Source organism: Coenobita brevimanus, chromosome 69, assembly GCF_032717465.1.
Source record: "Coenobita brevimanus isolate Jiangsu-jjx chromosome 69, ASM3271746v2, whole genome shotgun sequence".
Classification (NCBI taxonomy): domain Eukaryota; kingdom Metazoa; phylum Arthropoda; class Malacostraca; order Decapoda; family Coenobitidae; genus Coenobita; species Coenobita brevimanus.
This window is the reverse complement of record NC_137022.1, coordinates 866,419-890,252: the sequence shown is the minus strand read 5'-3', so window position 1 is coordinate 890,252 and position 23,834 is coordinate 866,419. Positions and strand designations below refer to the sequence as shown.

The window sequence follows — 23,834 nt, the reverse complement described above, 5'->3', positions numbered from 1 at the left end:
CAGTTTGTCTCTCCATGTAACTCCACAGGCTCTTCTCGAATAATTCATTTCCATTGCTGTCACTCTTGACTTGTGTCCTTCCAACAACGTCCAAGCTTCACTTCCGTACATCAGAGTTGGTATCACAATACTGCCATGCAGCAACTTTTTTACTGCCATGCTCACTTCCCTACTTCTTATCACTGCTTTCAAAGAACCAGCAACTTTTCTTCCTTGTTGTACCTTTTCAAGCACTTCATCCTCCAAACTTTCATCCTTACTCATCACACTACCCAATTACTTAAATACACTCACATTTTCCATTTCCTCATAATCCAACCTCACCATACATTCAGTGACTTCATTTCTCTCAAATACCATAACTTTACTCTTCCCTACATTCACCTTTAGATTTTTTTTCTTACACACTCTCCCAGACTTGTTCACCAAGCCTTGCAGTTCCTCTTCCTCTTTACTTAACAGTACAGGAAGTCTCCAAATGCTGCCCTCTCTCATTAGTTCCACTCCAACATCCAGTGCTCTACCTTGTATCTCTTTTATAACCCCATCCATATATAGATTGAACAACCATGGAGACATGGTTGATGTCCAGTGTTTTTATTTTATGTCTCCTGATGACGTTGTGCAGTTAAGGATGGGCTTTTCAGACTGAAGGGATCAGTTACATTCTTGATTAACCCCTTCAGTATGAGAGGCATTTTTTAAAGCTGAATTAAAGCATCAGGTAACAGCAAGAGTAAACTAAAAAGGACTTCACCCGTAGCCAAGAATTTCAGGAGGACTGCCTGTACAGTAGAATTTGTATATCGAAAGTGGACTGTGGTAATGAGTCAGCGTACAATATTTGGCCGAGGTATCACAAGACAGGTTTATTCTGATGAAGGAAGTTCTGGTGTCACATGATTCAAGTTTGTCTCGGTTAACTTTTGCAGTCCTCTGATTATCCTTTTTCTGAATGAAGAGTGTGGAGTTAGCCAGAATAAAATACCCAGGTGCACTCATGGCAGTAAAAAGGTTAATTTGGGATTGGCTGTTACTATTACTGGTACCATTTTTAAAATATTTTTGTCCATGGTGATCTTTGCATTTTTAATAATTAATCACACTAGTAGATACCCACCTCCACCATGGTCTGATACTTCATCTGCACAGAACTGGATGATTTGTGTATGGAGGTATACATTACAAGGCTTCAGTCAGTAAAATGGCTTTTATCCCACAGGCAATGTGAAAGGCAGTTTTGTATGGATTGTTTGGCCTGCCAGGTGGAGTCTAGAATTTTGAAAATCTGAATAATGAGTGAATGATTTTATGGCCACTTTCCCTGGGTGGTATGTTTCATAGTTCGTCAGCTTCTGTACTCTCCTGTTCATGATTTTGGAACCCTCCCACTCCATGTATTAGTGAGAAGACAGTTAGGGTGGGGGTGGGATAGATGGGTGGGTCAGTGGATGGATGGATGGATGATGGGGGGAAATTGAGTTATAATGCCTGAGTTGGAGTGATGGCCTTGCATAGGTTTTGTCCCCAAGAGATGAGTGGATGTATTTCAGTCTTTAATGCAACCTTGGAGAGTAGAGTGGTCATCTACCCTTATTTGTAATGGTGTACAGTATCCTAGTGTCAGGCTCCTAGAGCTTGAAGGGATAAAATGGGATTGGCTGTCACTGTTTTATTTTATTGTATTATTTTTTATATATTTATTTTTGACAAGCACAGTAAAGTTATAGCATTTTCATTGTCAGCAGAGAGCAGAGATGGTTCAGCGCCACTGCCATATTTCTGTGTGACAACAGCAGATTTGTCCACACATCTTCTCTGAACATCAGGAAATAGGTGGAGGAAGTACACCCACATTTGGAAGAGTAGTTTATTGTTATTATTTGAACTCCAGGCTGATCTGGATGTGAACTCAGTTGACTGTAGGCTGAAGAGCTTTTTTCCTGCATTCCTTTATGGGACAGAGAGAGTTGGGAGACATTTGTATTACCAGACAGGATTACTTTGGTGCCACCTTGTGAAGGTGTCTGTCTCCAACACCAGAAGAATTATTTAGTGAAAGGACACAACAGTTTCAACCTGACTCGGCCCATCTTCAGGTATAGGGTAAAGCTGGTTATATCTCCCAAATAAACAGATTGAACAGATGTAGGTGTAGTTCTTTCATTTGATTGGTTCATGGCATTGTTACCAAGACACAGATGATGAAACACTTGGAAGTTACAGCCTGACATTAAATCAAGCATTCTAAGGTTTAAGAGGGAAGAGCTACATATTAGGCCTTTTGGAGCCAAAATTATTGTACCTCAATTTGGTAAACAAGTCCTCACCGGTCATTAAATGAGGGATACTTTTAATGGTGTTGTGCTTATTTGTATGCTGATGTGCAAGGCCTTGTAAGAGGTTAATCATTTCATGATTACATCATCTTTTGTATTTTATTCAAGCTGATACCAGACAATTTCATTCAGCTGACTGAGTCATAGGAACCAAAGGGTGGTAGTGCTGGTACCATTAATCCTCATAATTGGAACAACTTTAATGTTTTGTTCCATCTTGTGTCATATGGGTTTATTCAGGTGAGAGCGAGTCTTCAGCGCATGAGGGTGTTATAGCAAGTGTGTAATGAGTGACTACCTTGGTAGGGGTGAGAAGCTGGTATGTGATGGTACGAAGGACGTGATTAAGGGTTTGCTAGTGTTGGAACCCCTGCAACGCCTCACCTGCAGCCAGGTCCTCACCCGTCTCACACCAGTCATCACGGGACCCATCACAGACAACCCACAGGTAAACTGTCATTTTTACTATCCTGCAAATGAGTAATAATATTTTTAAATTCTTTTTTGCTGATAATTCCCTAGGATAGTACACAAATCATTCATGTTAAAGTTCCATTGCTACTGATAAAGCTGATTATTGGTGCCTGTAAATACAAAATGTTGTATTAGCTCCATGGAAAATGTTGATATTTTGAAGCACAGTTCTGACATAGTGAGAGCTGTTTGTAATTGTAAGTTATATACGGTACAGTACACTACTTATTGTAGTTTATCCACCATGATTTGGCAGAGATATTTTTGTCCTTTTATGCAATATGTTTTCAAGTAATTCAGTATGGTAGGTGGGGACGCTCACCATCCACTCACTCAATGTAGTGCTGCTTTGGGTGTCTGCCCTTTCCTCTCTTCCTTCTTTCCTCTTCTGTCTTTCTTTCCTTCATTCTTTCCTCTTCTTTCTGCCTACGGGTGAGTTTACACTCCCTCTTCTGTCTTTCTTTCCTTTACTCATTCCTTTTCCTTCTGCCTGTGGATGACTACACTGAGTGACAAGCCAAATGGTTTCCTTTATACCAGGAAACCATTTACTATGCTTGGTGGCAACCATATAACCAAATTATGGCGCCCTGATGGTTTAGTGGGTAATTAAGGCACTCCAGTCGGATTAAGCCTGTGTAGGTTTCTATTCAAGGGTTGGTTGGGGTTTATTGCTCATGTAGTGCCATTCAGGGATGAGTGAGGCTGGTCACTCTCATCACAAATGTCGAGACCAACTCGCCCAGCCCCGGTCTTCTACGCTCCACATGGGGCAGTGTAGGATCGGATGATGGATAGATGGATGGACCAGAATAAGATAATACTCTGGCTCTGCATCCTTTATTATCCGTATCACTCCAGTGATGTAATTTCTATCTCGTTTTTGCTACTACTAAATTATTTAATTCATCATAAGAAAAATAGACTATTAGCAAAATGGTTGATCTGGGCTTTAACCTGTGAGCTGCAACATGCAGCCATAGCTGTTTTAAGGAGCACTGCTACACACAGCTCCTTGTCAGGTTGAAAATTATATTTCCTGCTTGCTGTTTTGGGGTGGATTGCTAACAGATGACTTGAAATATGTCATATGGAAGCATCTGGAGCCTTTTCAGACAGCCCTCCCCACATATGCCCTAGTTAGTCATTGATACAATGGAAGGTCAAGGGACAACCCACCAAACTTCAACAATTCACCAGGTAGATACTGGACAGGCAGATTTTGCTTTCCACAGTACCTATGCTTGAACTCTTTGATGTGGTACTCATCAAATTTTTTATGGTGACTGGTCCTGATGGCTGCATTTGTGCCTTAGTCACACCTTCAAAATACCAAAGTATCCAACCTCTTAATGCCTAAACCATGGTGGATATTGACTTGAAAATTTTGCACACCCATACTGTTGCATGGCCTCTTTAATAATTTACCCATAAAACTGGTCTTTGGAAATTGTAATATATATCCATACTTGTATTATTATTATTCCCTTGTACAAAGGAAAAGGGGAAAAAGAATTGTGTGGTAATCATAGGGGCATTTGTCTTCTTAGTATAATAGGAAAAGTGTATGGTAGGATACTTATTGACAGAGTTAGAGAAAGAACAGAGAAATTAGTTGGAGAAGAACAGGGAGGCTTTAGGAAGGGAGGAGGTTGTGTAGATCAGATATTCATTCTTAGATCTTTAGTGGAAAAGTTTCTAGAGAAGGGAAAGAAGTTGTATACGGCTTTCATGGATTTGGAGAAAGCATATGACAGGGTGGATAGACAAGGATTGTGGAAAGTGTTAAGAATATATGGAGTAGATTGGAAGTTGTTGAATGCTGTGAAGAGTATGTACGATGGTGCGAAGGCTGCAGTGCGTGTGGATGGTGAACTAAGTGAATTTTTCTCTTTGAAAGTTGGGTTGAAACAGGGATGTGTCATGTCTCCATGGTTGTTCAATCTGTACATGGATGGGGTAATAAAAGAGGTACAAGGTAGGGTAGTGGATGTTGGAGTGTCCCTGGTGAGAGAGGATAGTGTTTGGAAACTCCCTGTACTGTTGTTTGCAGATGATACTGTGTTGTTGAGTGAAGACGAAGGGGAGCTGCAAGGCTTGGTGGATGAGTTTGGGAGAGTGTGTAAGAAACGGAATCTAAAGGTGAATGTAGGGAAGAGTAAAGTGATGGTCTTTGAGAGAGGTGAAGTCAGTGAATGTACAGCGAGGTTGGATGGTGAGGAATTGGAAAATGTGAGTACGTTTAAGTACTTGGGTAGTGTGATGAGTAAGGATGGAGGTTTGGAGGGTGAAGTGCTTGAAAGGGTACAGCAGGGAAGAAAGGTTTCCTGGTTCTTTGAAAGCAGTGATAAGAAACAGGGAAGTGAGCATGGAAGTGAAAAAGTTACTACATGACAGTATTGTGATACCAACTCTAACGTATGGAAGTGAAGCTTGGACGTTGCTGGAAGGACACAAGTCAAGAGTGAGAGCAGTGGAAATGAGTTATTTAAGAGGAGCCTGTGGAGTCACATGGAGAGACAGGCTGACGAATGAGAATATAAAGGAGCGTTGTGGTGTGGATGTGGATGTGATAGGAAGCGTTATGAGGAACACACTGAGGTGGTTTGGCCATGTGGAGAGGATGGAGGGTGAAAGACTGACGAAGAGAGTGTATGTGAGTGAGGTGGAGGGGGGAAGAGAGAGGGGGAGGCCGAGGATGAGATGGAGGGATGGGGTGGAGAGGTATATGAGAGAGGGGGGTGTGAGTTGGGAGCAGGGCAGTGAAATGGCAGGGGACAGGGCGACTTGGAGGCGATTTGTTTGTGGCCACTCCAAACGGGATTGAGGCGTCTGGCAATAGATAGATAGATAGATAGTATTATTTGGCCGTCCTATCAAAATTCAAAACGCTGTAGCGGCTAAACTATGGCATATGTGGACCTGAAAATTGCTATACTTATACTCTATCACATCCTTTATCATTCAGCAAGACCAGAAAACAAATACCAGTTATAAGACATTTGTTGTTTAATTTATTTATTTATTTATAAAAAATGGGATGCACCTTGTAATTCCAGTCTGTTGCAGTTTATAGGCTAATTAACCCCTCCAGTTCAAGTAGCTTCTCCTATATTGAATAAAGTCACCTAGATATAGCAAGAATAAACCTCAAAATATGCTACTGAATTGAAGGGTTTAAGTGCCAAATATATTGCTAAGGAGGATAGAAGATGGTAGATGGTGGTGACTCATCCACCCACGTGATGTAGTGCTGCCTGTTTGTTCCTTAGGTAACCACACTGAGTGACAGGCCTAATGGTTTCCTGTAACACTGCAAACAATGTACAACACTGGGTCGCAACCATCTTACCAAATAACAGGGTGATATAGAGCCCACTACGGTGCCACTGTTAACTGGATGGAGGGATGTAAGTGTGGCATCCATCCAGGAACCAAACAGTTACACTCTTCCCTGCACTTCACTGTGGCAAGGCGCTGTCTTCCACAGGGGGAACATTGGCTCACTGCAATGGACAGTCCTGTAGGGGAGATTGTTTGCCTGCAGTTGTTGGGTATGCTCAGCCAGACAGTCCAGGATTGCTCTGTTACTGCCAAGGAGATGTCAGAAAGTCTTGTTAGCCAATGAGAATATGCACCAAAGGTTTATGAGGTTACTGACTGAATCGAATTCTTGTTTTAAAAGTTGTTGCAGGTTGTTCCTGAGATGGAGACTGTGGAGCTAGAGGATACAGAAGAGTTGCGGGACTCCTCACCACAGTCGGTGCCCAGCAAGCGTAAGAATGGTTTAGCAGCAAATGATGCACTGAAGCAAAACAAGAAGAAACCTGGAGACAGGGATGTGGATGGCCAGTTAAAGTACAACCTTGATTATCTGCTGCAGCAAGTTGCACGACAGGTTGGTAGAGGAATCACCTTTATCTTTATGCAGCAGTAGGTGTTGGAGAAAGATGCCTTCACATAGTGGCATTGATATAACCAATCAGTTCTGTGTCTCAGTTATAGAAACATCTGTCCCCAAAGGCAGGATGGTGGGCAGCAGCAGAAGAGCAGCTTCTGCTTGTAGTCCACCAAGTTCATATCTTAAGCTTGGGTCCACAACAGCATCAACAGCAACAAATACATACCAAGAATTTTCTGTATTAATCTCATTTGCCTAGGAACATGTTTTTCAGTAAATTCTTGCCATCTCCTAACAGTTTTATTAAGCTTAGGATTGACTTTATTGAACTGGAGGTGTTAGATATTGCCACAATAAACACCTTCAGTATGAGGGGCCTTTATTGAGGCCCCCCCAAAACATCTGGTAGTTACAAGAATGAATAAAAAGGACATAACTTGAATTCTAGGAGTTAACAGAGTAACATCCAGTAATATTTCAGAGGTTATGAGTATGGAAATCTTTCTCCAGACATCATTTGTAGAGTCAAGAAACAAAAGTTGGCCAGTTGCTCCACTGTATCCCCTTCACGTAGGGCATATCCATCACTTTCCTTCATGATGCAGCATAGGAAGAGAATCATTTATGGTCAGAGAAGCATATTCAACCCTCTTTTAGTTTGGGAATATTAGCCAGTAGAGGAAAGTAAGACATATTGGGTGAACTCATGTTCTGCACTGTACAGTACAACTCTTCCTTGTGTTACGTTGAGGATGCGTTTGGAAAAAAAATCCATCACATAGGTATTTATTGTATATTGAGTTAATTATTAAATGGGTTCAGTTGGCATGTGTATTAGGCCAAGGGTCATTTGCCCAACAAATTCTAAAAACAAGTTTCCAACACATCTCAGTCAGTAATTACAGTAAGGTCGGGATATAATGTGATATGTATAGATAGATAGATAGATAGATAGATGTATATATATAGATAGAGATAGATAGATAGGTATGGGGGTAGGGTTTTTTTTTCAAGAATAGTCCCCCAGTATCCCTGCTTGTCGTAAAAGGCAACTAAAAGGGTTGGCGGAGGGTTAGTGCCCCTCCCCGGAAAACAACTATATAACTAAAATGACAAACTGTAAGCCAAGAAACCATTTACAACGCTGGTTGGTAACCATATAACCAACTCATACGTGCTCCCTACGTGTCAGCAAGTGGGTTGGTGGAAGGTTAGTGCCCCTCCCCGTAAAACAAATAACTCAAAGTCAAATGACCACCCCTTACGGGATTATGGCGTCTGGCAATAGATAGATAGATAGATAGACAAACAATAAGCCTCGGACAAGGACTGACCAAAAGATGACGACCAAGGACCGGACAAAGGACATGGTAATCGGAACATGGAATGTAAGGGGAGCGAATGATGAGGTGAAAGAGAGAGAGATTGTCCAGGTGCTTGAGGGTGCGAAAGTTGATGTATGCGGAATAACTGAAACGAAATGGAGAGGTGAGAGTGTGAGAGAATGGGAGTATGGATGGGGTATATGTGCAGGAGTAGGTGAGAATGAGAGGGCAAAGGAAGGAGTATGTATAGTTGTGAGTAAAAGATGGAAGAACAGCATAAGACAGTATGGATCAGTTTGGTCAAGGATTGTGTGGGTAAGATTGAAAGTTGGAATACAAATGTGGGCGATTGTGTGTGTGTATGTGCTGACGCAAGATCGAGCAAGCAGAGTGAGAGAAGAGTTCTGAACAAATGTGGAAGTGTGCGTGGAAAAGTTTGGAAGGGATGAGAGAGTGTTTTTGATTGGTGATATGAATGGTAAAATAAGGAATGTGAAGGTGGATGGAATAGTTGGTGAGTGGGGTGTGCCTGCTGTGATAGATGAGAATGGCAGTGCATTAGTGGACATTTGTGCTGGGAGGGGGTTGGTGATAGCCAATACCCTCTTCAGGCACAAAATGATCCACAGGTATACATGGCGAGTGATGAGAAGGGTGGGTGGTGAACTGAATGAAAAGAAGGCAATGATTGATTATGTGTGTGTGGATGAAAGGATGCGAAAATGTGTAATGGATGCAAGAGCTTATAGAGGTTGAGGGAGTGGACTTTCTGACCACTACTTGGTGGTGGCCAGAATCAAGGTCCAAGTAAGATGGAGAAATAGAAGAAGGGAAGGACGGGAAGAAGGAGTATTTGTAAGGAGAGTGGAAAGGTTACAAGAGGATGAGAAAAAGGCAGAGTATAAGAGAGAAGTGGAGCAACGATTGGGCAAATATGAATTGAAGCAGATGGGGGACGTGGAAGGTGTGTGCAGGATATTCACAGAAGAAATATGTGCAGCATGTGATGTGGTGTGTGGAAGGAAGAGAAGACGGAGGGGTGTGTAAGGAACAGCGTGGTGGAATGAAGAGATGAGACAGGCTATGGCACAAAAGAAGAAAGCATACAATGAATGGATGAGAAATAGGGGCATGGAAGAAGTTGAGAGGCAGAAGAGAGAGTTATATGTAGAAAGAAAGAGAGAGGTGAAAAGATTAGTAAGAAAGTAAGAAGAGAGTGGATGAGGAATTTGGAAGGAACTTGAGTGTAAGGTGGAGGGACTGTAAGAAAATGTTCTGGAAAGAGGTGAAGTTAGTAAGACAGGGTGGAAGTGAAGTTAGTAGGGGAGTGAAAGATAAAAATGGTAGATTACTAGTGGAGAAGGGAGAAAAAGTGAGCAGCTGGAGAGAACACTTTAAGGAATTGTTGAACATAGAGGATGGAAGTAATGCGAGTGTAAGTGGCTGGGGAATGGCTGGGAGAAGGAGAGAGGTGAGAAGACAGGAAGAAATCAGTAGGATAGACGTTGTGGAAGCAATGAAGAAAGTTAAATTGGGGAAAGCCCCAGGAATTGATGAAGTGTGTGGTGAAATGCTGAAGCATGGGGGAGAGATAGTAGTAGAATGGATGTGAAAAATGTGCAGATTGGCCTGGGAGGAAGGTAGAGTCCCGGAGGATTGGAAGTCAGGTATAATTATTCCCTTGTACAAAGGAAAAGGGGAAAAAGAAGTGTGTGGTAATCATAGGGGCATTTGTCTTCTTAGTATAATAAGAAAAGTGTATGGTAGGATACTTACTGACAGGGTTAGAGAAGGAACAGAGGAATTAGTTGGAGAAGAACAGGGAGGCTTTAGGAAGGGAAGAGGTTGTGTAGATCAGATATTCATTCTTAGATCTTTAGTGGAAAAGTTTCTAAGGAAGGGAAAGAAGTTGTATGTGACTTTTGTGGATTTGGAGAAAGCATATGACAGGGTGGATAAACAAGGATTGTGGAAAGTATTAAGAATATATGGAGTAGATGGGAAGTTTCTGAATGCTGTGAAGAGTATGTATGATGGTGCAAAGGCTGCAGTGCGTGTGGATGGTGAACTGAGTGAATTTTTTCATTTGAAGGTTGGGTTGAAACAGGGGTGTGTCATGTCTCCATTGCTGTTCAATCTGTACATAGATGGGGTAATAAAAGAGATACAAGGTAGGGCAGTGGATGTTGGAGTGGCCCTGTTGAGAGAGGGTAGTGTTTGGAAACTCCCTGTACTTTTGTTTGCAGATGATACTGTGTTGAGTGAAGACGAAAGGGAGCTGCAAGGCTTGGTGGATGAGTTTGTGAGAGTGTGTAAGAAACGGACTCTAAAGTTGAATGTAGGGAAGAGTAAAGTGATGGTCTTTGAGAGAGGTGAGGTCAGTGAATATACAGTGAGGTTGGATGGTGAGGAAATGGAAAATATGAGTACATTTAAGTACTTGGGGTGTGTGATGAGTAAGGATGGAAGTTTGGAGGGTGAAGTGCTTGAAAGAGTGCAACAAGGAATAAAGGTTGTTGGTTCCTTGAAAGCAGTGATAAGAAACAGGGAAGTGAGCATGGAAGTGAAATAGTTTCTGCGTGACAGTATTGTGATACCAACTCTAATGTATGGAAGTGAAGCTTGGACGTTGTTGGAAGGACACAAGTAAAGAGTGAGAGCAGTGGAAATGAGTTATTTAAGAGGAGCCTGTGGAGTCACATGGAGAGACAAGCTGACAAATGAGGATATCAAGGAGCGTTGTGGTGTGGATGTGGATGTGATAGGAAGCATTAGGAGGAACACAGTGAGGTGGTTTGGCCAAGTGGAGAGGATTAAGGGTGATAGACTGATGAGGAGAGTGTATGTGAGTGAGGTGGAGGGGGGGAGAGGGAGGGGGAGGCCAAGGATGAGATGGAGGTATGAAGTGGAGAGGTATATGAGAGAGGGGTGTGTGAGTTGGGAGCAGTTCAGTGAAATGGCGGGGGACAGGGCGACGTGGAGGCAATTTGTTTGTGGCCACCCCGTACAGGATTAAGGTGTCTGGCAGTAGATAGATAGATTTACTCTGCCTATGGAATGGGCAGGCTAGAGACCGAGCAGCATGGGAAACCAGCATTAGGTGACCAGGGCAGACTCATGCACTCATGTTGAAGCCTTTATTAGTGAACCAGAACTTTACCCCCTTACTCCCACTTCCCTTGGCCTGAATCACTAAAGAATAATTAAATCAGTGCAGTGTAGTTGGCAAGACTCACTGTATAATCACTGGGCTGTGGCAGCCCTTGATTTTTTTTTTTCTCCATAAATCTACTGAGTATCTACTCAGTGCATCTTATAAACAGGTTTATAGTTTTATGTAGATATATAGATAGATAGACAGATAGATATACATACATACAATACATTCATGCATTCTCATATACATGGATTTTTTTTTCTTTCTTAAATCTGTCAAAGATGGACAAGTAGTAAGATACTATCTATATATGAGGCAGTTTTGAATAGAGCCAGAGCCAACTCCAGCATAAACTCATGACTTTTATCTTTGAAGACACATGAGGACTTAACAATTTGGGGGAAAAAATACATAATTTATGCCAAAAAATAAGGTACTTCACCCCATCCTTATGTGAGAGAAAAGGTGATGATGATGATGATAAAATGTACTTACTCCATGCTCTGGTGAAGAAATGGTCTTGTTGGTGATGATAATGATATACTTCACCTGATCCTTAGGCAGGAGAGAAGGTCAGGATAATAATTGCAGTGAAAATCATTACAGAAAGAGCAGAGTAATCAGCAGAACAGCCACAAGGCAGCGGTGAACCTGAGCAGCAGCGGTGTGAATGGTCGTTGTGGCAGTGGTGGCAGGACCAGTGGTGTGATATCCTGCATTGTCGGGGAGGCCCGACAGCTCACACAGGCAGAGTTCTCTTCCCTCTGCCACCTTTTGCCCCAAGCCGCTCGTAAGTATTGTGCTCTCTGTCAGCCTGTCTTACCTATCTATCTACAGCCAGATCCCTAAATCCTTGGGGGGTGCCTGCAAACAAATTTTCGTGTCACCTTGTTCTCTACCATCAGGCTGGTCTGACTCAACTCACGCTACCTGCATTTACTTCTCCATCCCATCCATCCACCGCACTCATATACTCTCGTAGTCGGTCTCTCCTGCTTTCTCTTTACTGGATCAGTCCATCTCAGGACACTTCTAACATTTTTCAGCATTGCATCATCACAGTGCTCCTAAACATCCTCTCACACTAGGATATAATGAATAGCTGGAAAATAAACCAAAAATCACACGAGTGGAGTTGTCTTCCCTTTGCCACGTTGTACCCCAAGCTTCCAATAAGTACAGTATTCAGATGATGAAATGGTTGGTAAGAAAACATGCCTAAGAGCTTCAAGTCTTTATATACAGTAAAAGTCCTTTAATCCGAACACGGATACTCCGAAAATCCCAATAATCCAAATTTTTGAAGAAGGCTGACAAAAACTCCATAAGTAAATAAAAAATCAAAAATAAAAAAAATCAAACTGGACGCCATATGTGCTGAAGTGCCGAGTGGTGTGGTCATGGAAGTTTCATGGAAGGAAGCTTCTGTATACTTTGATGAACTGGTGTATTTCATTGAATAAAATAATCATTACATTGGGGTTGAGGTGATCAATTTCCATATCTTGCAAATCGTGTTCTACAAGAAACATGTGCAGGCTGTCAGGCAGGCTGATATCTGTGACAGGCTGAGGTGCATGAGCAACCAGGCAGGTAAATCCACTGATGATGACCCAAGACCAGCTACCCACACTTCAGAGAAGGCACCTCAAGGAACCCTAGAAGAAGCAGGCAGTCCTGAGCTGATGCTCAAGGACGATGCATCTGAGACAATTCCCCGTCAGACAATTCCCCGTCAAAACATGGACGATTCCCTGTCAGGACAATTCGCACCCTGAATAATTCCCCATCATTTTATAAATATACTTATTATTAATTAATCAATACTTTAATAACTATATTTCAGGGTAATCCATCAAATTCTATGATCAGTAGCATAGGCTTTGGATATTATTTATTAGTTACACCTTACTCACCATCCACTCACTCGATGTAGTGCTGCTCTTGGGTGTCTGCCCTTTCCTCTCCTCCATCCTTCTTTCCTTCCATCCTCTTCTGTCTTTCTTTCCTTCATTCTTTCCTTGTCCTTCTGCTTACAAGTAACTTTACACTCCCTCTTCTGTCTTTCTTTCCTTCATTCTTTCCTTTTCCTTCTGCCTGTGGGTGACTCTACACTGAGTGACAAGCCAAATGGTTTCCTGAACACCAGGAAACCATTTACTACACTGGGTGGTAACCATATAACCAAATTTTGACGCCTGGTGGTTTAGTGGGTAATTATTGCACTCCAGTCGCATTGAGCCAGTGAAGGTTTATATCCAAGAGGTGGTTGGGGTTGATTGCTCATGTAATGCCACTCAGGGATGAGTGAGGCTGGTCACTGTCATCTTAAATGTCGGGACCAACTGCCTAGCCCCGGGCTCCTATGCTCCTCATGGGGCAATGTAGGATTGGATGATGGATGGATGGATGGATACACCTTTAGTCAATAATTAACTTGTTTCTTCCTCGCTGTAGTCGCCTTTGAATTATATTCTAGCGTCACCCATAGCTGTCTTCATTAATGATGGCGAATTGTCTTGTTATTGTTTTGACGGCGAATTGTCCCTAAACCAGGACGTTGAGTGAAAGTGACAAAGTGAAATATACTGTACCGAAGGTTTAAGAAATTTTCCACTTTAATACATTTAAGTTTTTGTGCTTTTACAGTACGTGCATACTATTACTAATCCTGGACTTACTCTCTCTGATTGGATTTACCTGCCTACAACTGCTGTTTTCAACACTGCGCATTACTGGTAAGTTAAACAACTCATAACATCTCTTAATTTGCCAGTTACAGTTTGTCTTCAGTAGTACATTATTAAGTAGAAAATTTGTGTAATACATAAAATAATGTTAACCTGCCGCGTCCCGTTGACGTATATATACGTCCACATGTTTTGTCACTGTCAGTCCCATTGACGTATATAAACGCACATCAATTGCAAGGTCCCTAATTTGCACAATTTTCAATTTTCGCACATGATTTTTAGTACGTATACACGGGACACATTCCTCAACAAGTTGCCAGGCAGGGACAATGCCTTACCCTGCATGACTTCCCCCTCCACCCCTGCCCGCCCACCATTGTCTCGGCAATTCACCTGTTACCAGTGACCTGGCCAGTAGAAATTCAAGGCCAGAGTGATTCCCCAGTCGATGACAATGTGGAGGACAAAGTTTACATAGCATTAGAGGAAGAAACAGTCAGAAGTGATGAACAGGTAATGTTGCCAAAAAAGGTCAGGTATGTTGATGTGTTCAGTGAGTGAAACAGTGCTTATATTGCCTATATTACTGTGTGAAAACCAATATACTCTCGTACTACATATAAATTTGTACCAAATAAATAAGTAAATACCGTTTAGGAGAGGTGTGGAATAATTACCCTCCCATAGAACTCATTTTCTTTGGAGCCAGCCTGATAGAGAACCCAGTAAGGTAAGGAGGTACTCTTACTTGTATCAAGTATTTTAAACCTCAGGTGAGGGATTTCTGTATGAATTTTTTATGTTTCTCACCAAAAGCAGAGGTTTGAGCCAAAAATTTTTTTCCAAAATTGGTTGGTATGGAGGTGGGGGGGTTAGTGATGGAAAATTGGTTGGGATGGGGTGGGTTAATATGTGCCGTATTGTATTATGAATGAATGAATAGTGATCCATTTGGTAAAATTTCAGTTTAAATATGAAATAAAGTGTCTTAGGGGTCCCACCCAAAAATCCAAAAAATCTGATAATCCGAATGATTCTTGGTCCATAGCCATTCGGATTAATGGACTTTTACTGTATAGCTGCTCACACAGGCTCTGCCACATTGTACCCAAAGTTCACACAGCTGAATTGTATGCATTCAAGGAAAATATGATAGAACTTACCCACCTGCATCCAAGCTACATTCATGTTGATTTACTCTTGGTGCTACCTGACAGTATTATTCTTCTTAGCTTGCATATCAGAGGGCTGTATGAAAGCCGTATCTGAGGCCCCCAGTTTGTTTCTATCATCAGCAGAAAAAAATTGTCAGGAGAAGGTAAGAGCCAAAAGAAAGAACATCCTCAGGCTCAGTGGGTTAAAGATATTACATCTGACAACTGGCACAAGCAGAGTTCTTCTCCCACTGCCACAGTTTTCTGTACCCCAAGCCACTCATAATTACTCACACACAAAGTGAGATGTATGAAAGGAGACACCAAAAGCTTAACACTCTCATGGTTGGGACAGTGCTGGACTCTATTCCAACTACAGACATTTTCATTCAGATGAATGTCAGTTACTGGAGCCTGAGAATGTCACATTATTTCTTTAACATTTCAAACTACACAGCTTATCTGCAGAGAACATGTGGTTACAGTCAAAAGTTCACCAACACTTCCCAGACAGCTGTGGCAATATCTTTGTGATAGCAGTATGAAGCATGCAGCACAAGAGTATGAGATAAAGAGATATTATCTGAGTTTTAGGAGGGAATGAGGAATATGGAAAGCAGGACATAATACTGGCAGGGGATTGCTGGTGAACTTATCCTTGTGATGACATAGAAAGAACTTGAACATTTATATCTATAATGTGAGATCTAGGCATGAGACAGAGGGAGTTAGTTTTTTATTAACATCAATAGTGTACTTGTCTAGTGGTTAGAATGCCCCAGTTGGAATGACAGCCTTGCATAGGTTTGATACCGAGAGATGACTGAAGGTTTTTCAGTCAAATAAGTAGGTTGATCATCTGTTCTTAAAGTATTGTACTATGGTAGGTCAGACTTAATGGAGATGAAATGGAATTAGCTTTCACTGTTTCAGTCATCTGTCAAGGTGATGTGTTGCAGATCTTTAAACCTATCTATCTATTGCCTGATGCCCTAATCCCGCAAAGGGTGGCCGCAGACAAAACGCCTCCAAGTCACTCTGTCACCCACCATTTGACAGCCCTCCCCCCAACTCACTCATCCCTTCCTCATATACCTCTCGACTTCATCCTTCCACCTCATCCTTGGTCTTCCCCTCCCTCTCCCTCCCTCCACTTCACCTACATACACCCTCATAGTCAGTCGTTCATTCTCCATTCTCTCCACATGTCCAAACCATCTCAGTGTATTCTCCTAATTTTCTCAATGACATCCACATCCACCCCACAACGTTCCTTCATTTCTTCATTCATCATCCTGTCCCTCCATGTAACTCCACATGTTCCTCTCAAGTAACTCATTTCCACTGCTCTCATTCTTGACTTGTTCCCCTCTAGCAAGGTCCATGCCTCGCTTCTATACGTCAGGGTAGGGATCACAGTACTATCATGCAGTGACTTCTTAACTTCCATACTCACCTCCCTATTTCTCATCACTGCTTTCAGTGAACCAACAGCCATTCTTCCCTGCTGTACCCTTTCAAGCACTTCATCTCCAAAAGTTCCATCCTAACTCATCACACTACCCAGGTACTTGAATGCACTCACATTTTCCATATCCTCACAATCCAACCTCACTTTGCATTCTGTGACTTCATTCCTCTCAAACATCATAACTTTACTCATGTTTACATTAACTTTCAGATTCCTCTTCCTGCACACTGTCCCAGATTCATTCACCAAACCTTGCAACTCCCATGCATCTTCACTCAACAATACTGTATCATCAGCAAACAGCAACACCGCAGTCTTCCACATCTCACCCTCAATTATTAGAGCCATCCCCACATCCACTGCCCTACCTTGCACCTCCTTTACAACCCCATCCATGTATATATTAAACGGCCATGGAGACATCACACATCCCAGTTTCAGTCCCACATTTAGATCAAAGAACTCACTCGGCTCACCATCCACTCACACCATAGCCCTAGCTCCTTCATACATGCTCTTCACAGCACTCAACAATTTCCCCTCCACTCCATATATTCTTAATACCTCCCACATACCTTGCCTATCTGCCTATCTATTCTGTCATAAGCTTTCTCCAAGTCCATGAAGGCAGCATACACTTTCTTTCCCATCCCTAGATACTTTTCCACTAAACATCTTAGAACAAATATCTGATCTACACACCCTTTTCCCTTCCTAAATCCCCCATGTTCTTCTCCAACTAGCTCCTCTGTCATATGCCTAACCCTATCATGAGTATTCTACCATATATTTTTCCAGTCACACTAAGAAGGCAAATACCCCTATGGTTACCACGTATTGTCTATTAATGTTTTTATTGTTGCCTCTCAGCATGAGATGTGGGATCTCCTTAACTACTATTTACTAATTTGCATTTCTTATCTTTCAAGGTTTGAGTGATCCAGTGAGCCACAGTTCAGGCCCAGCACCCAATGTCACTGTGGTGGCCAACAGGACCTCCAGTGACAGGTTCAGTTCCCTTTTCCCACCACAGTCATCGTCAGCCATAACACGACCCTTCCCCCTAACCCTCCAGCGCTCCCCACTCACCTCCACCCACCCTCCACCTCCACCCAGTGTCAGCCTTCCGCCAGCACCTCTCCCACCCCATGTACTCCCCTCCCACCTGCCTACACTGTTGCCTTCCCGCCTCCCCCAGGCCTCTCCCAGACTCACTCCGCCTCGATCACTTTCCTCAACTTCTGTGATGCAAACATTTGGAGTTTTATCAAATCCCACAAGCTCGCTGGGCAGAGGGTCTCGGCCTCCAGTGCCACCTACTGGTTCACGTACTCGCTGGAATACGGGTATTCGCAGTCGCATTGTGCACAGTATTGGCAGCCTGCAGCCCCTGCCACCATCAACCAGTGCTCAGGAGGAAACATTGCATGTATCCACTTTACAGGATACAGATGTAAACAGCAGCAACAGCAACTTATCCTCAGATGAACATAGTAACCAAGTATCTGGCTCTAATTCTGCACACTCATCATCTCAGCTGGCCAGGGTACCCTTTCGCTTTATGGTAAGACCTAGAAGGAGCCGAAGTTGCCTTCAGCTCAGTCGAAGGTCATGTCGATCTCAGCGACCCCCTAGGTAATACCGGTAATTCTTAAAGTTAGCCAGAGCTGTGTTGTGCCAGGATACCAGTAACAAGACTGGGTGTTAGTAACACCAAGTACATTGCAATATACAAAGACCTTTGTGTCCATGAGTTTGAAAGCCATGACCCTTGCATTTACACATTTTATAATTAACAGCTTAGTTTGGGCAGTGTACAATTATACACTAGCATGTATCATGCATGCTCAGATTTTACATACCCAGAAGATTGCTCCCACTGCCATGGACACCAAAGAGGAGTGGAAGCTAGAATAGTGCATGTTCACAGACCCTGTGAGTGTTCATTTTAGTGAAATTTACCCTAACCTTCATGTTTATGAAGGTAAAATTAAAGAATTTAATGCTATGCATAAAATTATTTACTCCGTATTCTCTGATTGTGTATTTGCAAAGCCAGAGTGACTACTAAAGGGGTTTGCTTCCTTTGTAAATATTCTTTTTTATTTTTTGTATTTATTTATTTATTTTTTTTTCTGCAAGGTAGGAGGAAGTAAAGGCTGGAAGCCTGCAATATTGTTCTCTCCAAGGAAAAAAATAAATAAAAGAGAATCAATGCAAGATCAATTCAATTTGAGATGCCTGGACACTTTAACTGAGAGTCAGGCAGTAGGAAATATATACAGAGAAAAACAGTTCAGGAGTTGACCTGTTGCATACATGAAGGGCTGGGAGTAATGGTTAACACCTGCTGTAGAAAGTTGGACAGCAATGGGGTGAGAGTTTGGTGCCAGACGGGTGATATATGTGCCCTCCATAATGGAGGAGGGATGTAGGCAGACAGTTCAGAAGAGCAGTGACCACTGAAGTAGCAACAGAAAATAGATAAAGATGCAATATTGAGGCAAAGAGACAGAGGTTGCAGGGAGTTAATAAGAGGAGAGGTAATGAGAGAAAAAGTCTTTTCCTCCACCCTATTGAGTAGAGCTGTATGTGGGGGGCCCCCCTACAGTTATTTATTTGACAAATAATACAGTACTGTATATCCAAAAACTTTCATCAAAATATACAGAATCATATTTGTCCAGGGCCAAATAAAACCCTTGTACAGGAGAGACAGGCTGACGAATGAGGATATAAAAGAGCGTTGTGGTGTGGATGTGGATGTGATAGGAAGCGTTATGAGGAACACACTGAGGTGGTTTGGCCATGTGGAGAGGATGGAGGGTGAAAGACTGACGAAGAGAGTGTATGTGAGTGAGGTGGAGGGGGGAAGAGGGAGGGGGAGGCCGAGGATGAGATGGAGGGATGGGGTGGAGAGGTATATGAGAGAGGGGGGTGTGAGTTGGGAGCAGGGCAGTGAAATGGCGGGGAACAGGGCGACTTGGAGGCGATTTGTTTGTGGCCACCCCAAACGGGATTGAGGTGTCTGGCAATAGATAGATAGACAGTATAAGGTTAACATTTGTGGGAGGGGTAAAGAAATCACAGAGTCGGCTTCGCACATGTAATCTATTGGAAGCAGATTTTGCAAGAGATGTCATATGATCTTTCTGTGATAAGCCCCAAAAGATTGAAACCCCTCGTATGTTCAGAGATGATGCAGGATTGAGTTAAATAATAATAATAGTAGTAGTAATAATTATAATAGTAACAGTCCACTAGCAGTTGAGTTATGTATTCCAATATACAATAGAAAGCCTCCCAAAAATTTTTAAATTGAAATGGTGGAATGCAGATATAAGCATTGACTGTTAGCAAAAATAAACTCATATTACCAAAATAATGCCACACAGAATCAAAGTGATAAAGACAAAGATGGTGCATTTTGACAGAAAGCCAGAGAATTAATAAAGCAGATAAAGACCTTAAAGTTCCTGCTGCTAGTATAAGTAAGTCAGACCCCAAAGTATTTTAAGCTACATCAGAAGCAGAAAGGTAATAATATGAACAGTGGACCCCTTAATCACAAATAGCTAATGGAGAGCATACTGATAATGAAATTAAATGTTGAGAATACTCAGCACAGTATTTACAACAGAAAATTCAAGTAGACTTCCTGCCGTTTCCCCATGTCGTATGGATGGAGGTCGAGTAATCAACAATGGTACAGTTGGTGAGCAAGATGTACAACTTGCAGTCAGTAAACTTAAAGGTGAATAAAACATAAGGACCAGACAAAATATCTCAATTTTCAAAAAGCATGTGACAGAGTTCCTCACAAATGACTTTCAGAAACTAAAGGCACATGGCAGTGTGCTCAGGTGGACTGATACTTGGCTTATAGGACAAAAGCAAAAGAGCTGTAATAAATGGAAACTAATCAGACTGAACAGATATTACATGTGGAGTGCTACAGGGAACAGTGTTGGGTTCTATTCTGTTTTTAAAATGTATAAATGATACTGATGAAGGATTATTATGTAAGGGTTGGCAGGCAGTCCAATGAGATTGTGATCAACTGTTAAAATTGGAGCCAAACATAGCTAATGGATTTCAGTTTTAATAAATGTAAAGGGATAAAAAAATTTACAGCAGTAATGTAAGGGTAAGTTATACTGTAAATAACATTCAGCATGATTTAGATCATGAAAGAGACTCAGGAGTTATAACAACGATTGATCTGATACCAAGCCAAAAGTGTAGAGATGCTGTTAAAAAAGCCAGAAAATTAATTGGAATCATGTATACTGCATTTGAATATAAACTGGAAATACTGTTCTCGCCTAGAATAATTCCCATGATGTCCACACTAAGTATTTGTGTCCACGTCTGGTCACCTTCTTGCAAAAAAGATATGGAGAAGCTTGAGAGAGTACAGCAAAGGATGACAAAAATAATTCCTAGATTGAGAATGAAATCGTATTAGCAACATTTAGAAGAGTTGAATTTGTTTACCTCAACTAAGCATGCTATACATAGGGATTTATTTCAAGTACTGTATTCAAGATTTTCAGAGGAAATGGTAATATGGCTATTGAAGCGTACTTCACAGTAGATTGGGTGATTTACGTGAGAAGAAGTGGACATAAAATTACTGGCAGGCACTGCCACTCACATGAAGTTATGCACTTCCTCCACTGAGTTGCAAATATATAGAATAATCTGCCTTCTATTGTGGTAAACTGTGATACAGTACAGTACATGTACTTACATTTAAAAACTGCTTGAGTAAATATTTGTCTTCAGATCCTCAGCGAAGCATGTTAATTTGTAAATAATTCGTGCATTTATTCATCTAATCCAGTGTTGCCCAATGAGGAGTGTAGGAGCCCGGTACTAGACTTGTTGGTTCCTACATTTAAGATGAGACTGACCAGCCTCACTCATCCCTGAGTGGCATTATGTGAGCAGTAAACGCCAAGCACCCTGTGGTTATAGACCTGCACCAGCTCAATCCGACTGGAACGCCTTAATTGCCCACTAAACCACCAGGTGCTATAATTTGGTTATATGGTTACCACCCAGCATAGTAAATGGCTTCCTGGTGTACAGGAAACTATTTGGATTGTCACTTAGTGTAGAGTCACCCATAGAGAGAAGGAAGAGAAAAGAAAGACTGAAGAAGAAGGATGGAAAGAAGAAAGGACAGGGCAGGCACCCGAGAGCAGCTGTACATCGAGTGAGTGGATGTTGAGCGCCCCCTAATAATACATTTATGAATCAACAATTCCTACCATTCAAAACATGTATAGTATAGAATATGGTTTCCTTTCATCCTTTCCTATCAAGTTTCATGCTGCCTGGTGTTCCTTCTTACCTCTGTATTTCCTTTTTTGGCTGGAGGGTTTAGTGGGTGAGGGGGAGCCTTCCGCTCTCCTGTCCTTGCCTTTGACAGACAGAAGAGTTACATTAGTTTTTGTGTAGCAAACAGACTCAGAAGAACCAACTGATCTGTTGCTGTTTGCTTTCCTTTTTACTCCCTCTACCCTCATGGACATGGACACAAGGTCATAATGTATATTGCTATGAAATTATCATTATCAGTGTCCAGGCATCCTGGAATTTTGAATATATTCTTCAATCACCTGAAAAATTTTAATATTAATGTACATTGCTAATTCTTAATACAATTGTTATGTACAGCTTAACTCATGTATGATGAGTGAATGTGTACAGTACAATACAGTGTTTTATTTATGTGTGCAGTGTATTTAATTTACATATAAAAATATTGTTTTACATAATACAGTAGACCTATGCCAGCAGAGGCCGCCAGACTTCCATCGGCTATAGTGAACAAAGTGTATTAATCAGGCGCATCCATCCATCATCTAATCCCACGTCGCCCCATAAGGAGCGTAGAAGCCTGGGGCTAGACAAGTTGGTCCTGATGTTTAAGATGAGAGTGACCAGCCTCACTCATCCTTGAGTGGCATTACTTGAACAATAAACCCCAACAGGCTCAATCCGATTGGAGCACTTTAATTACGTACTTAACCGTCAGGTGCCATAATTTGGTTATATGGTTACCACCCAGCATAGTAAATGGTTTCCTGGTGTACAGGAAATCATTGGCTTGTTGCTCAGTGTAGAGTCACTCATAGGCAGAAGGAAGAGGAATGAATAAAGGAAAGAAAGGCAGAAGAGGGATTGTAAAGTCACCCATAGGCATAAGAAAGAGGAAAGAATGAAGGCAAGAAGACAGAAGAGGAAGGATGGAAGAGAGGAAAGGGCAGACACCTAAACAGCACTACATCGAGTGAGTGGATAGTAAGTGTCCCATCTACCACTCAAGCAGTGGATAGTAATACATGTGTTTCCAATCCTTTTTGCTCTAACATGGCCTGAAGTTGCCTTATCCCCATTGTGATGGCTGAGTTCTAATAAAAGACTATAGTAATACTGTTGTGAAGAAGTTAAATGACAATGATGTGAAATAAATTACAAAAGGGCAAAGTTATGGGCTAAGATGTGTAAAATGGGTATAGTTTTCCTTTTTAGTTCTAGAACATGTTATTTTACTCATTTATTTTCTAACATGTGCCAGAAATCCCACCTTACAGAGGAACCATCAGATATAACAGCTTTATTGGATCAGGCTTCCCTCCAGTTAATCCGATATAGCAAGGGTCTGCTGCATGATTATAGCATATCACATGTTTGTGGGGTAGGTTTTAACCATCATGTGTAAAGCATTGCTTTTCTTGTTCAGAGCTGTCTTACATAGGCATCAGTGTTAGAACTATAAACGGTACCTAGATATTTTAACTCTTAGGTGATAATTATCTCAGTTACTGACTTTATTCTTGTTAATGCTACACACACACACACACACACACACACACACACACACACACACACACACATATATATATATATATATATATACACACACACACACATATATATATATATATATATATACACACACACACACATATATATATATATATATATATATATATATATATATATACACACACGAGGTGCCACCCAAAAGTTCCAGTACAGTAATTTGAACAGGGAGCCAACTGTTTGCAGTTTTGCCTTTTGCCACTAGGAGGAGTCAGCAGCACCCCTTGTGCGTCAGTGTGGCCCCGGCTGTGTCTGTGAGTGGATGTGTTGTTGAGCTACACGTACTATTGTAACGTGGTGTGTAGGAGGTTTGGCAGTTTTGCAATGGCGGACCAATGGCACAGCAATATCAAGTCGCTGTTGATCGCTTTCTTTGATATCCAAGGGATTGTTCACAAGGAATTCGTCCCACCCAGTCGATCT

At 41.7% G+C, this 23,834-nt stretch overlaps 1 protein-coding gene across 1 annotated transcript in view; it reads left to right on the top strand.

Moving 5' to 3' along the window:
- The window catches only part of LOC145406021 (uncharacterized), a 52,278-nt gene extending 33,913 nt beyond the window's left edge, over nt 1-18,365 (top strand). Inside the window, exons 8-11 of the mRNA XM_080277208.1 lie at nt 2,646-2,787; nt 6,499-6,711; nt 11,803-11,986; nt 17,444-18,365. Coding sequence (XP_080133334.1) covers nt 2,646-2,787; nt 6,499-6,711; nt 11,803-11,986; nt 17,444-18,153 — 1,249 coding nt within the window. The 3' untranslated portion in view covers nt 18,154-18,365. The remainder of the gene's footprint in view (nt 1-2,645; nt 2,788-6,498; nt 6,712-11,802; nt 11,987-17,443) is intronic.
- The last annotated feature ends 5,469 nt before the right edge of the window (nt 18,366-23,834 follow it).